This window comes from Oculina patagonica, chromosome 9 (genome assembly GCF_052425735.1).
Source record: "Oculina patagonica isolate OP01 chromosome 9, crgOcupat, whole genome shotgun sequence".
Taxonomy (NCBI): Eukaryota; Metazoa; Cnidaria; class Anthozoa; order Scleractinia; family Oculinidae; genus Oculina; species Oculina patagonica.
The window spans coordinates 5,821,505-5,835,558 of NC_135766.1; the positions used below are offsets into that span (position 1 = coordinate 5,821,505).

At 39.6% G+C, this 14,054-nt stretch overlaps 1 protein-coding gene and 1 non-coding gene across 3 annotated transcripts in view; both read left to right on the top strand.

Annotated features, from left to right (window-relative positions):
• The window catches only part of LOC144665231 (long-chain-fatty-acid--CoA ligase 5-like), a 29,522-nt gene that overhangs the window by 12,112 nt on the left and 3,356 nt on the right, over positions 1–14,054 (top strand). Inside the window, exons 13-22 of one of the 2 annotated variants that reach the window (XM_078526436.1) lie at positions 5,941–6,023; positions 6,407–6,461; positions 6,976–7,074; positions 7,667–7,739; positions 9,283–9,371; positions 10,839–10,955; positions 12,279–12,332; positions 12,466–12,555; positions 12,657–12,758; positions 13,953–14,024. In XM_078526436.1, coding sequence (XP_078382562.1) covers positions 5,941–6,023; positions 6,407–6,461; positions 6,976–7,074; positions 7,667–7,739; positions 9,283–9,371; positions 10,839–10,955; positions 12,279–12,332; positions 12,466–12,555; positions 12,657–12,758; positions 13,953–14,024 — 834 coding nt within the window. The remainder of the gene's footprint in view (positions 1–5,940; positions 6,024–6,406; positions 6,462–6,975; positions 7,075–7,666; positions 7,740–9,282; positions 9,372–10,838; positions 10,956–12,278; positions 12,333–12,465; positions 12,556–12,656; positions 12,759–13,952; positions 14,025–14,054) is intronic. The other variant, XM_078526437.1, reaches the window with a different exon arrangement.
• Trnat-ugu (transfer RNA threonine (anticodon UGU)) lies at positions 7,394–7,473 on the top strand. Its single transcript has one exon. It is a non-coding gene; the product is annotated as a tRNA-Thr (tRNA).

The following is a 14,054-nucleotide window of genomic DNA, read 5'->3' on the forward strand; positions in this document are numbered from 1 at the left end:
TTTCTTATTCATTTTAATTTTTATTTGCCTTGACTACAAAACGAACCTCCAATACATTACAAACCTACGGTATGATAAGATAAATACATTAAATCATTAAGAACTTCGTCATTTAGCAACAGAAAGGCCCAGATTTGATTTCCACCCCTAGTCGATACTGAAGATTGTGTGAAATTTCCGTATTGAAATGGTCTGAAATGTAATGAAGTCAACACCGCTTACTAGAATCACTTACATGCATTTATGCAACTTATCAAACAAAACATTTTAGATCAGCTAAATCAGCAATAGGGTAGAAGTTCTTTCTAAATGAACTCTGGCTTCTCGTAAAAATAGGAATACGGATACCGTCACTGTGTTATTTTTAATGGCTTGAGATAAATACCCGAATAAATATTATCAAAAGCAGTAAAAGGAAGATGGCGAGTCGCGAAGGGAAAAGTTAAATATTATCGACAACAATGCACGTCAAAGCAAACAATGATTTCAGATAGCTCACCTTTGCAATCTATAAATCAAGATACTGCTGCCATCGGTCTCCCTTTTGGAAAGGTTTCAAAAGTTATGACACTAACCGGCCTTCACTCGTCAAATTCAACATCAGTCAACTTAGTCTGCCATCACGTATGCCGACTTCGAATACACGTACAACGGTAAAAAAGTTCTTTAAGCGAGCTCACAATTATCCAGTACATCATTCTCCCCTTACCCCAAAACTTCGTTTAACTGTACGTTAGAAATCAAACGCGTTTTGCCGATGGATGCTCTTAAAGTTGATTCATACTCATTGACAATCAAAGATGGCGTACCGAAACTGAGTAAACAACAAAGTGCCTAGTTCCCAGTGCTACTCGGTTGGAGTAATCTTTCATCACACGGCCGTCCACCTAGGGTGCTTACCATTTGACAGAAAATTCCGGTTGGAGAGTGCAGTGCATAATGGTAAGCGGATTACCAATTTACCGGAAAGAGGCGCTACCATTTGCTTCCGGTTCTGGTTCCTTTCAACATGGCGGACGCGAACTCATTGATCGCTCTTATGGAGTTAAGTGACGATTTGGAGACAGAAATGTCTTTTTTCGAAGACGAAGAAGAAATCATAGTGCTTTCCTGTGCGGCTTTATATATGAGAAGAAATTTAAATCGAATCGAAGGCTTTTTTGAAGCAACAGTTCCTAGATACATGCCAAGTGAGTTCCAAAGTCACTTTCGCATGACTAGGACCACAATGGAGATACTTTGCAGGGAAATAGTAAATACAGGAGAAATTCCCCTCAGAAATGCAAGAGGAAGACAGCCTTTACCTCCCGAGAAACAAGTGCTTTTGTTCGTGTGGTGTATGGCCAACCAAGAATGTACAAGGCTTGTTCTGATCGTTTTAATGTCACCTTTAGCAGCGTTGACAGGGTGCTACATAGAGGAAGTAGGCGCTGCTGAGCCTTTGTCCCACATACATCAAATGGCCAAACGGTAAATATTCAGCTTTAGTGCCTTAGATTGAGTTTTTAGACTTTGTTCTTTATATCTCATGTGCCCTTTTTGATCTGCAGAGCGGAGAATGGATGCAATTAAGGAAGTGTTCGAGGAAGGGGGATTCCCTGGGGTTGTTGGCGTGATTGACGGAACCCACGTTAGCATCCGTGCACAATGGAAGAGCCTGATGCTACATAAACAGGAAGAAGTTTTATTCCATACAGGTTAGGTAAAAGAAAATCATGTAATATAAAAGATAATAATGATAACAAAAAAAAATGAAAAATGAGACTCATTTTACACCTGTAGATTTTACACTAATTTAGTTTTTGCAAATTTTTGCAACCATTTACACTTAGTCACTCATAATAGGTAACCCTTAACTTTTCAGGTCATTTGATGACAATATGGTTTTTAGTGATTATTGGCTGGATGGCCAGGGAGTACATACCAAATAAGCTATTTTCAACCAAGCTGCAAATAAGTTCCCTGGCACACACAGCTTGGGATGGAGGGTATCATAGGTAAGTTTCAAGTGCTCACTTTTGACTCAAGCACTCCCAATTTTGATTCCCTTCAATGAAATCCCAAGTCCCTCCCCTGTGGGGCTAAGTATATAATACCAATAATATTTTAGAGCCATGATCATATAAAGATAATGGATTTGAGCCCGTCAAACCCTCAGTCCTTAGCTCTTTAGGAGGTGAGAGAAGTACAGATACTGGAGGAGGAATAAAGGAATAAATAAAAAATTGAATTTAATTAAGATGGTGAAGAAAGGAAGTGAGGATTTTTTTTTTTTTTAAAGAGGGAGAATTTTTTTTTAATACAAATAACACTAATTTAATAGTGAATTCCCCAAAATATACTTTATTTTCTCCCAGGTTTTTTGACCTTATAGCCTAGGCATATTCTTTACAACTCAATTCATGTCAAAGACAGTCAGATTACAAATAATATTACTTTCTTCACTCTAGTTTTGTTCTTAAGGAAATCTAAAAATTTATAAAAAATTCCTGTTTTTCGCCTTTCATCGATCGTAGAAGTTCCAGTTTCTCAGCCTCTCTTTCTCTCGCCGTTCCTGTAACTCTCAAGAAACCTTAACATCTCAGCTCTAATTACTTTTCCTCTTCTGTGCTTTAATCTTCTAGCCTTAGGCTTAGCTACACCATTAATACTCAGTCTGACCTCTCTAGTCATCTCAGGTGAAGAGGAAAGCGCTGTTAGGTGGCCTATTATAAATTATAGTGAACAGGTAATTTTTGCTTGTGCCCATGCAAGCATCATTTCCTCATGGAACTTCCATGTTTTCTTGTCCCTCCCTGTATTTTTGTGTCCTCAACTTCCTTTGTCTTTGACTCCAGTTTGGTCCATTTGCGAAGGCACTGTTCACCTGGACCATTTTATTGATTGCTATTGAAGGAATTGGCGATTTTTGCAAAGATGTCCTTCTTTTGTTTTCCCCTTAGAAAATAATGCTTTACTCCGTGTATGACACAATAAGAAGAAAGGCGATCTTCCCACCTCTCAAGCAGCCAGGACTGGGAACACAGATAATTGTTCACAAATATCGCAGAGTTTATTAGCAAGCAGGAAAATTTAGATAAAGCCTCAGTTTTATACAGCTTACAACGCCGAACTTGTATCATAAGGGGTATAAGGTAGATGCGAAGTTGGTGAAGAAAGATAGAATAAATAATTTTAAAATCACCAAATAGACATTAATTATTTTTTTTTCTGCTACTAGTCTTTCAAGGGTTTGAAGTTTAGGTCTCCCACAAATTTGGCGGGAAGCGAAAATTCACGATTGTTTCAATTTCAAACAGTTTGTCCAATAAAGGCTAAAAAGGATATCATTAACTTACCGGATGCACTTTGGCACTGATGGTGGGCAACGTCGTTCCATTCAAAGCTCGCAAACATGCATACAGAACATTGATAAACTTGCGGTCCAGCGACCGATCCAGCCGATTCAGCCATGTTTGATCAACTGAGCGCGAAAAGTGTCAAGCGCGAGACTGGAACCAAGAGGAATCGTCAAATGGTAAGTTCCATTTCGCTGGTTTGTTCCAACCGGAAAAAAAGGAATACCTCAAAACGTATTCCTCAATTTTCGAACGGAATTTCCGGAAAATTGCTGTTCCATTTGACTTCCAACCGAAATTTCCGGGTTTTTTGGCTAAATGGTAAGCACCCCTAGTCTCCCTCGCAGCCGTTCTTAGTGTCGTCACGCAAAATTCCTCCCCACTAACGGCTGCTCACATTCGAACAACATTCCTTTCCACCATGTCAGCCAATCACCATTCGGTTCATATATCTCAGGAACCGTACCCGCCAAAGTAATCTAACCAATCGCATTGCGTGTTTTATTTTGGAGTTCTCAGCTTTCAAAATAGCGACCCTTGGCCTTGAAGAAGCTTTTGATATTGTTTAATAGCAATACATTTCGAATTTCGAGCTTAAATACAAATGCGTTGAGAATCGTTTCGATTTTCCGGCGATTATTCTGATTTGTTCATGAGTGAATGTGAATGTGATCTGCTATTCAGCGACCAGCGAGTTGTCAGCTTGCAAAGCGTGCTATCAAACGCTTATAAATAACGTTTAAAAAGGCATCTGATCATCTTCAAGAGCTTGAAACTGAATTGAAGGGAATCTTCAAGGATCAAAAAATCCAAGAACAAAACGCTTGTTAAGAGTCGTGAAAGACAATGGAGAAACTGCGACAGCTTCATGCCGTGGGAAAGCCTCGAAATGTTTACAATATCCGATCAATACAACTTGATACAGGAGAGACTTTCCGAAACTCATAGGTAGGTTGACAAAAATATCCTTCTTTTTTCTCGACTACATTTCTAAACATTGTTTTTTGCTGTGAATTCGCAATGTTATTTCGTCCGTTGTGAAAACTTTTAGAAATGAATAAAATGTGTTTCTTAATTTACACATTGTTTGCTTCAGTTCGAATGTTTGATCCGAATGTTCCGCAAAACGTTAAAATACTGGAAAATATTTCGCTCTGCCAGTTCAATAAAGACGTCCAGAACCGCAATCTTTGAGAAAGAAGAGACAAGAATACGAAAACAATAATTATATTTGTCGCTCCCGAACGCATACTTCGCCGTGCATAACTTGCAATTGTTGGATGACACTGATCGACCATGAACCGTCCCGACATGAACTGGCGAAAAGTAAAGTTTATCACAAATTAAATTTAGTCAAATTTAACTTTTTTTACACAGCAGAGGAATTTAAAACTTTTTGTGAGACGTATGGTCTTCGGTTTTTAATCTTCTGCGTTTGTAAACCGGTTGAAACTGAACGGTGTACAGATCTTTTCAGAAAAATAATTTTTCGAAAGCAGACACGGCAGACAATGTAGCGCCGCATTGTTGAACGGTTGCTATAAAATAAGCTAAAAGATAAAAGTTTGCGCCTTTTATTTTTATGCTGTTTTATTGCAACGGTCAGCGAAGCGAAGCCCTTTTTGATAAATTTCCCGCAGAAGGGTTTAATCGGCATCAGTTATAGAGAGTTGACGCCGCGGAATAAAACAAATAAAATTTATTTATCATCAGATCTTGTTGCGTGCGTGCGAAATACATGGGATCGAATGTCCTTTGAAACGCAGACATAACGTCGCAAAATTACAGGAGTACTCCGTGTATTTGTTCAGTTTCTGCTCCAAATTCAAACCGAAATTAATGATGTAAGTGGATTAAAAATACGCTGTAGAGAATTTTAAAAGCTGGCTCAACAGTCCCGTGAATGATTCTAAATGCTCGGTGATTTCGTTGAATATCGAATGCCGTGATTGTTAATTTTATCAAATGTTTTAAAACGTGTTGACAATGTTTTGAAAAATTATTTATAAATGGAATTGCAACGCTTTTTGATTCCGTTGAAAAACATTGCTTGCGTTTTCAAAACACATCGAAATGTTCTTTTCTGCAACAACCGAATTCGCGGGAAAAAACATGTTGATTACGATCTCCCGTGCTGTGATTGGTCACATAAGAAACAAAGGGAAAGGAATGTTGTTCGAATGTGAGCAGCTGTTAGTGGGGAGGAATTTTGCGTGACGACACTAAGAACGGCTGCGAGGGAGACTACCGTCCACCGGGCGATAGCATATAGGCGTTACCGCCTAAAAAGAATGCAAATGATTACACCCCCACGAGGCTCAAACAACATCAGCGCGTTCTAAAAGAAATAGAAGGAATTTAAGAAAGAGTCCATACAGGCTGTTAAAGAAAGTGTTTTAAAAATCGTTCGCCATTCCGATTTGTTTGTCACTCACGCGCTTCGCTTTTCTTAATTTACTGATGACGAAGTTCTTCAGAGATCCGTTCAGTGTTTCGTATTGGTTGTTACTTGCTAGCGAAAATTCAAAACCGAGCAACAGTCCTGAGTCAATACATTTATTAAAAGAGATTCTACTTTTATATAGTTTCATTTGAATTTCAGGTTATGGCCCAAGTTTCGCAGAGTAAATTTAAGAACTGGCTCTTCCATAAAGCATTGCACTCTAAAGAAGCAGACCTGAAGAGGTTCGTGTCAATAGATATTAATTTTGTTCACTGGCCCACTTCCAAAACAACCTTCAAGCTAAGCTAAAAACTGGCGACGGCCACATCTTTCTTCTGCTTAAAGATGTCAAGAGTCCTTGGGACACTAAATAAAAGTTCCCGAATTCCGCCCCCCCCCCCCCCCCCCCACGCTTGATAGTGGGGGAAAAGTTGAAAAGAAGGACTATGATTAAAGTGTAATAACTTGTAGCTATATGGCTTGAAATGTTATCCAAATGTTCAAAACAGCTAGTTCTCCTCTTTGCTCTATGAATTCTACAAGTCTACATACCGCTTGTATTTTCTCATAATTTTATTTTTACTTTTTGTATCCAAATAACCTGTAATTACATTTACTTTTTAAGGGGAATCATCAGAGGAGACACATTTTGGGATCGCACAGTGTTCAAGAAAATAAAGGTCAGTTACCGCAATCGGTTTTTATTTTTCAATTATGGTCGAACTACTGTCAATCTCGTCCCCAAAGCCCCTCTCACGTAGAACGCAGGCTCTGGCCAGATCCATTAGAAAGACCCAGATTAACGGTCTTCCGCTCAATTTTGATTGGCTGACAATCGTAAATAATCACTCTGCGCATGTCCAAAAAACTTTAACCGTTCAGAGTCAGTAAACTTGGTGCTGATCATGAGTAAACGCACTCGCCCATGTCTAGCCTGTTTTAGGCTCTCGGTAGTTACGGAAGAGCAATTAACCCTCGTTTGTTCCTCGCTCGTCCGCGTTTTTCGCTTACTACCGAGAGCCTGGAACAGGCTAGCCGATGTCAAACTTCGGGGTCCAGTTAAATGCCAGTAGCATTTAAAATATTTTATTATGCAAAGATTGAGATGGACGAGTGCGCCCGGAAGAACTTCGGAGTCATCTTAACCAATCTCGACCCCAGAGCCCGGTTTACTAATTGTATGATATTTTACAGATGGTGCTTGGTGGAAATGTGCGTGTAATAACCACCGGAGCTGCTCCTCTGTCCAGTAAAGTGATGACCTTCCTGAGATGTGTGCTGGGCTCTTGTTATGTAAGTCGACAGCCAATCAAAATTCTGCCTGCAGCCTTTATGACGTCATAGGACTTCATAGTGGAATAAAGTTGACAGTTATTCCATGAGCGCGCGTGTTAGATGAGAGATGATACATATAGCCAGTGAGGCGCGAAGCGTCGAGTTGGATGTAATCACATTCCTGATAGTATTGGTTTTGTGATTTATTGATAAAAAATCTGGTCGGTGTAAACAAGATAGCAACAACTGTATTTGGTCATTTTAAGCAAATTTCTTCATTTCATGTCTTCTCCATCCACGGGTATATTACGAACTCACAAGTGACCAGCTCCCAGTTGGCTTGATAGCTCAGTTGGTTATAATTAGAGCGCTGCACTTGTATTGCAAAGGTCATGGGTTCGATTCCCGTTCAAGCCTTTTTTTTCAGACTTGCTTTTCTCAACTGCTTCAGTTGAGTACATTACTGCGATGATATCCGCAGTACAAATATATGAATTTCATATATTCATTTCAAAAGTTGCATATGCGAGTCTCTCAAATTGATACTCAGTCAAGTTAAATATCCTGAGAGAATTATGCTGAACTCAAGAGGTCTCTTTTTATTTTACAGGTCGTAGAGGGATACGGACAAACTGAAAATGCTGGAGCATCAACTTTTACCGCGATAAATGATACGACAACAGGTAAGGCATGAAAAAGTTCTTTTGAAGTCTTCACTGTCAAAACACCAGGTTCGACTGAAAATTGTTCAATGGAAAGTACTTTTTCTTAGCGCTGAGATCAGTTTACCCAAACAGACCCAAACACCTTCCATTTACAAGAAAGCAATCTTAGACAACAGTAGTTGAAACATTAACTTCTCATTGAAGTTTGAATTTTTGTTTGAAGTTTTAACTTCACTTTAATTAACAGAATACCTCCCTCCTCACGTCCAATGTTGTATGGTTGCAGCAAAGGACTTTCAGAAACAAACTTCAACATTGACATGGATGAAGGGGGTGGGAACTGGGGGGGGGGATGTATTCTATTGCTAAAAAAAAAATGACTGTGTCAAGAGTTTTGTCTAGGAATGTCTAAGATTTAAGCTATTTCAATTCCTGTTTATTTTTTTGGATATTACATTTTGCGGCTCTGCCAAACAAAAGGAAATGTAACATAAATACTGAAGGATATCTAATTCCTTAACATAAGAAATTAATGCAAGAAAAAAAAAACACTCAATCAACCCAAAATCTGGCAAGTTACTTAACTTCCATCCTATACTGTATCATCTTATATCCGACTTAGTATGTTATAGATATGACATTTAAAGTCTTGTGTAGTTTCTTCCACCATTTTATTATATTTCCTATTTCGCTTTTTTCTTTTAGTTTACGCTCCTATTTCAATTACATTTCTTGTATTTTCTTTTTCGTGTAATTCAGGTTACTCAAACTGTGGTTTATTAATAGCTTTATTTTTCTCTTAAGCCCACCCTTACATTTTATTGTTTTTTTTCATATTCCTTTTCTATAATTTAATAAAGCTATTAAAAAACTCCTTAGCTTAAAATACGCTGAAGAATCTTTCATATGGCTAGTAAAAGCGTTTTAAATATAACAAGCCCTGTGATTGGCTAATATTCGGGACCAGATTTTTCAACAATTCCCACGCTACGGCCTGGTAGCTGGTAAATCGCGGGCAGCAGCCAGGAAAAGAGCCATATAATAAACTTCTTGTTCTTATTAACTAACATTAATTAACCAACAATTGGAGTATGTCGCTCTCGGTCTTTCTTATAAGCACCTTGCTTCACTCGGACTTTACCAGAATGAATTTGGGTGACATTCTTCAAAATCAAATCAAATCAACTTTGTTTAACGAGGGTTGCACAAAACAGTCTTTCGACTGACAAACCTGTGGCCCTCGGATTCCCGATCGAATTGGAATTTAGAGGTGTTGGTTTTTGTGGAGGGAGGAAAACCGGAGAACCCGGAGAAAAACCCTCGGAGCAAGGACTAGAACCAACAACAAACTCAACCCACATATGACGCCGGGTCCGGGAATCGAACCCGGGCCACATTGGTGGGAGGCGAGCGCTCTCACCACTGCGCCATCCCTGCTCCCCACCTCTTCAAGTGTGACACTCGCGCTTACCCCTATTAATATCAAATATTGATAGAAAATAGTACCACACGAAACAACTGCCTTCTGACTCACATCCATTAACAAGCATTACATTTGCAGGTCACGTGGGCCCTCCGCTTTGTTGTAATCTGGTCAAGGTAGTCGACGTCCCAGAAAAGGAGTGTTACACAAAAGATGGGAGGGGAGAGGTAAGTACGCTTGTCTTCAAACAAACATAATTTTCAAGGATCTCTTCTTTAATAAACTACTGGAGCTATATAAACTACTTTTGTCCCGAACGTTTATGAATGTGGACAATTCAGTCTGGGGAACAAGTGCCAGTTAATGACGACATCACTTCTCCGAGAAATGACTGAGCCCGCAGTTTTCGCCCCAGGAGTTGCTAAGCAACATGACGCATTTGTACGAGCGATTGCTTTCGGAGTACTCGTGAGCGCTCACGCTATTTTTTGATTGGATAAGATAATTCGGAAATAGTTCGAGTGCTTCAACGAAGATTTGCTAAAACTGGCCGTTATTCCCCCAACTGACTTGGTGATGTCTATTATAATGAGCGCACGTCTTATGACCTTACGTCAATCCTAGGCATATCTGTCCTAATGCGGCGATAACATTTCACGATTGTTAGAGAATCCCGAAGGCAACAACCTCGTAATCTCGAAAGCCACCAGCTGTTATTAATATTCAATAAAAATACAGATACAACCTAACTATGATACGACAAGTTGCATGGGTACCAAACAGATCTGATGTTTGTTTTAGATAACCATTTAAACCTGTCTTAATGTCGTGCCTCTCTCTAACCAGGTGTATAAATGGGTACCGGGGAATTTATTGTTGGGGAGTGACCTGCGATGGACTAGCTTCCCATCGGGAAGGAATAAAAATACTCTTGGCCGCTTAATGCTACTAAAACCAGGATAAGCTCCGACCTAATGTGCCACGAGGCTCGAATACAGACTTAACCTACCTACCTCATGTAGTATTTACATTCATTTTAAAAAGTAAGCGAAGAGTTGTTCTTAAGTCGAAATTACAAGGAAAACACAATTTCAGAGCCCCCCAAAAATAGTCGAACCAGTTGGAAGCTCTAATCACTGAGCTATGACTTGCAATGGCGGAGGGGAGGGGCCCGGGGCCCCACCTTATTTTTAGGCCAAATAGATGCCTTTAGACTGAGAAATATTATTTTCGGTAGCAGGCTCCCCCTCTTATTTCATGGTCTGAATGATAGGGCCCCCACTTACCTGAAGGTCTGGATCTGCCACTGATGAGAGACTCTTGGCGAGGAAAGTTATAAACTAGGTTCTTTTGTGTAACACATGTCCTGCTAACTGCAAGGCTCGATTATGTCAAAATAAGAAATATAAATAAATGATACGTGGAGTAGCGACTTGGATGAAATAGATTTAATGAAGAAGTGTTTTTACGGTCATGGGTTGACCGTTCGACTGCCGTTGGGGTTTCAGAAATGTTATCTAGATATAAAACAGACTGACTTATTCAGACCTATTTAAAGCTGCCACGATGGATCGAACCATACATAATACACGTTTTAGCTACTCCGAAGGCTGTGGCACCAAAATGTAGCAAAGGGAAAAGGCTGCCAGATCCTAACGTATTCGAGGGCCATATTTTGGTTTTTCACCTTCTAGGTATGTTTGAAGGGAACAAACGTCTTTTTAGGGTACTTAAAAGCTCCTGAGAAAACCGCTGAGACTATCGACAAAGATGGCTGGCTCCACACCGGAGATATAGGAGAATGGCTCCCGGTAAATTTTCATTCGACACTTCAGAAAGGTCGAGGAGAACTAAGCACCAGCTTACGGGAAGTATAGGAATCATGCCAGTGTGGTATTTCTGGAAACTATTAACCAGTCCCATAGCTAACGCTGGTGCCGAACTATCCCAGAAGTCTTACCTTCTGCCGAAAGCTGGTGCTTAGTCTCCAAGAAGTTTTAAAGTAGTCAATAACACTAGTTATTTTCCAGTAAACAAGCTAGATGATGCACGTGGATGTGATTGTTAAAAGAATTCAACCAAATTCTTTCGTTTTTTCGTTGTTATGAAATTTAAAGTATATTTAACACAAACTTTACATTACTCTCTACATTATTTTTCTTTACTGTTTGTTATTTTCCGACTGTTGTCTTAAAGGAAGTGCCAACATTGGTCGCAAATTTGCGGAAATGTTTTGGTACTTTTTAAAGATTTTCCACAGCACCATTTAACGAAAAATCAAACTGAAAGAAAAATATAGTCAAACCATGCTTTTCAGAAACCTTGATATCCGGAATGCCAAAGAAATTTATTTTTTCTCGGACAGCTCGTTAACCCTATTCAGACCGGGCTTTTTTTGGTCTTTTCAGACCGGGGGGGGGCGGATTCCGCCCCCCCCCCCCCCTCCGTAACCTTCAGAATATTGAAGCAATCACAATGAAACTTACAGGATATATAGTATGTCCCAAAATCTATCTTTTGGTATATGTCACGTGGGATGATAACGTCACATCACGTGACAATTACATCAAAATGTCAAAACAGCCGCCATCTTGGATCCGCCATTTTGGATTTCGAAATTTTTTTCAAAACGTCAGAAAACCGCCCAAAATTACTGGAAAATACTCAAAACCAATAAAAATGTGCTTAAAACCCGTAAACAGGTGAAAATAATTGCTTTAAAGTTATTTTTCATTAATAGAAACACGAAAATTACAAATTTGGAAAAACATGCCTGTCAAAATGCCGTTGCCATGGTGACGTCAAGTTCCTGACACAACAACCTACCCCACCAAATTATTCCCAGAGAAATTTTAGATAAAGTCGCAAAGTTTGGCAGCGTTTGGTTGAATATTAAAAAAGTTATAAACGTTCAAAGTCGGCGCGGGCACTTTCCGCCCCCCCCCCCCCCCGGTCTGGATAGGGTTAATTCGGGCATCTCTATCTCCTTGTATTCGTGACTAGTGTTTAATTCACGTTCAGCCTTCTCTAAGGTTAATGCCAAGCGTAACATTAAGAAGGGTGTTCACAATCTTTTCATGAAAACGTCGCTTCGTCAGATCTTATGAGCTAATAATTTCTTTGTCTCATTCTAGAATGGAACTTTGAAGATCGTCGACAGAGTCAAGCATATTTTTAAACTTGCTCAGGTGATGAAATTATTTTTGGCTTATTCGATATTTTTGGTTCCTCCCCTTCATCCCTCCTTTCTCCCCTTTATCCTTCGTCAAAAATCAAATAGTCCGTCCCTAGCCTAATTCTTAGGGTGTTTATCGTCCTTAGGGTGAATACGTGGCACCAGAAAAGATCGAGAACATCTACCTTCGAAGTCGCTTTGTAGCTCAAGCGTTTGTATATGGAGACAGCTTAAGGGTGAGTACATGAAGGAGTACCTACTTCCAAAAATTCTCTATTTTGTTTCTTCTCTATGGGAAATATTTTACACTTACTCTATGCTCTTTTGTCCGACCCAGTCCTTTGTTGTGGGAATCGTCATTCCAGATCAGGAAGTGTTAGAGCCCTGGGCACGATCTAAGAAGATTCCTGGCGACTTTGCAGAGCTCTGTGACAATGAGGTAGGAATTCTCTATAAAAAGATACACATTATTTGCTCTCTTATTGTTTTGTTTTATTAAGACACTTTGAAGATGTTTGTTTTGTAATTTATTATCGATCGGTTATCTGGTTCATTAGTGACTTGCGCATTATTGGTGTTGTGTTTGACTATTACGTAAGTGACTCATCCGCCTTTCGTTTTGTTATTGATGTTGAGTGCGGTTTTCACTTGAGTGTCGAACGTAATTAACGTTTTCTTTGGTTTGTCTTGACTAGAACAACAACAACTTTATTATTAACCCTTATACATAAAGAAGAAGAAATTTACACACAATACCACGCTTAGTTTTCAAACCTTCCGCCACTTTAAATTCTCGGTCAACAAGGACCAATACAAATCGAGATTTACTCGCAAGCGTTTTCCAGCGCTTCGCTTTGATGAAGCGTGCCCGTAAAGTGAGTCAAAAGTTACTCACAAATTGCCAAACATCGGAACGTTTCTCAGTCCTAGAATATAAAAAGTTTCTCGGCAAAGCACACTATATTGTTCTGAATTCAGTGCTGCCATGGCCAGTTCTTAGAAACCTTCATATCGGAGTACAAGTACAAGATTGGGTACGAGTATGACTGTACAAACCTAGTGCACAGGCTCCCCAAGCTCAAAATACGTGGTGTATGGGACAGCTTGTGTATATAGAGAATTGTATGGGAAAGTCACTGATCGTAACAAAAATTGTGTAAATAACTATCTAATTTGAAGTAAAGTTTTCCTACCTCAAATGTGTCGTTTTCTTGTCTCTTGTGCCGATTTTGAAGCCATTCTGGCGCCGTTTAGTGAAGTTATTCGAAATTGTTGTCTCTCCTTCTAAAAAGAAGGAAAAGCTGACCACTGCATCGATCGCTGGCCAGACGTCGCTCCCCAAATTGCTCTCTCCTCAAAAGGAAAAGTCCCGAATCGAAATAAAACCAACAAAGTTCGCCTCTTTGGCTTTCCTCAGATGATTGTGACCGTTCCCGCGCCACCGGCCGCCACGCAAGGTCAAGTACCTGGTTCTATCCTCAACTCTGATTGATCCATTTGAAACAAGTCACGGGCTGACAACACGACCCTCCACCGGAGGGAAAGGTCCATTTTAAAGTAGAACGTTAAAGCAAGATTAATTTGTCGACATTCCATGCTTCTTTAAATATTAAAATGTATTCATTTTTTACAGGAAGTCAGGAAAGCAATTTTTGACGACATGAAAGGGAAAGGCAACGAAGGCAAACTGAACTCCTTTGAACAGGTGAGTCAAAAAATAACCTGATCTGTAATT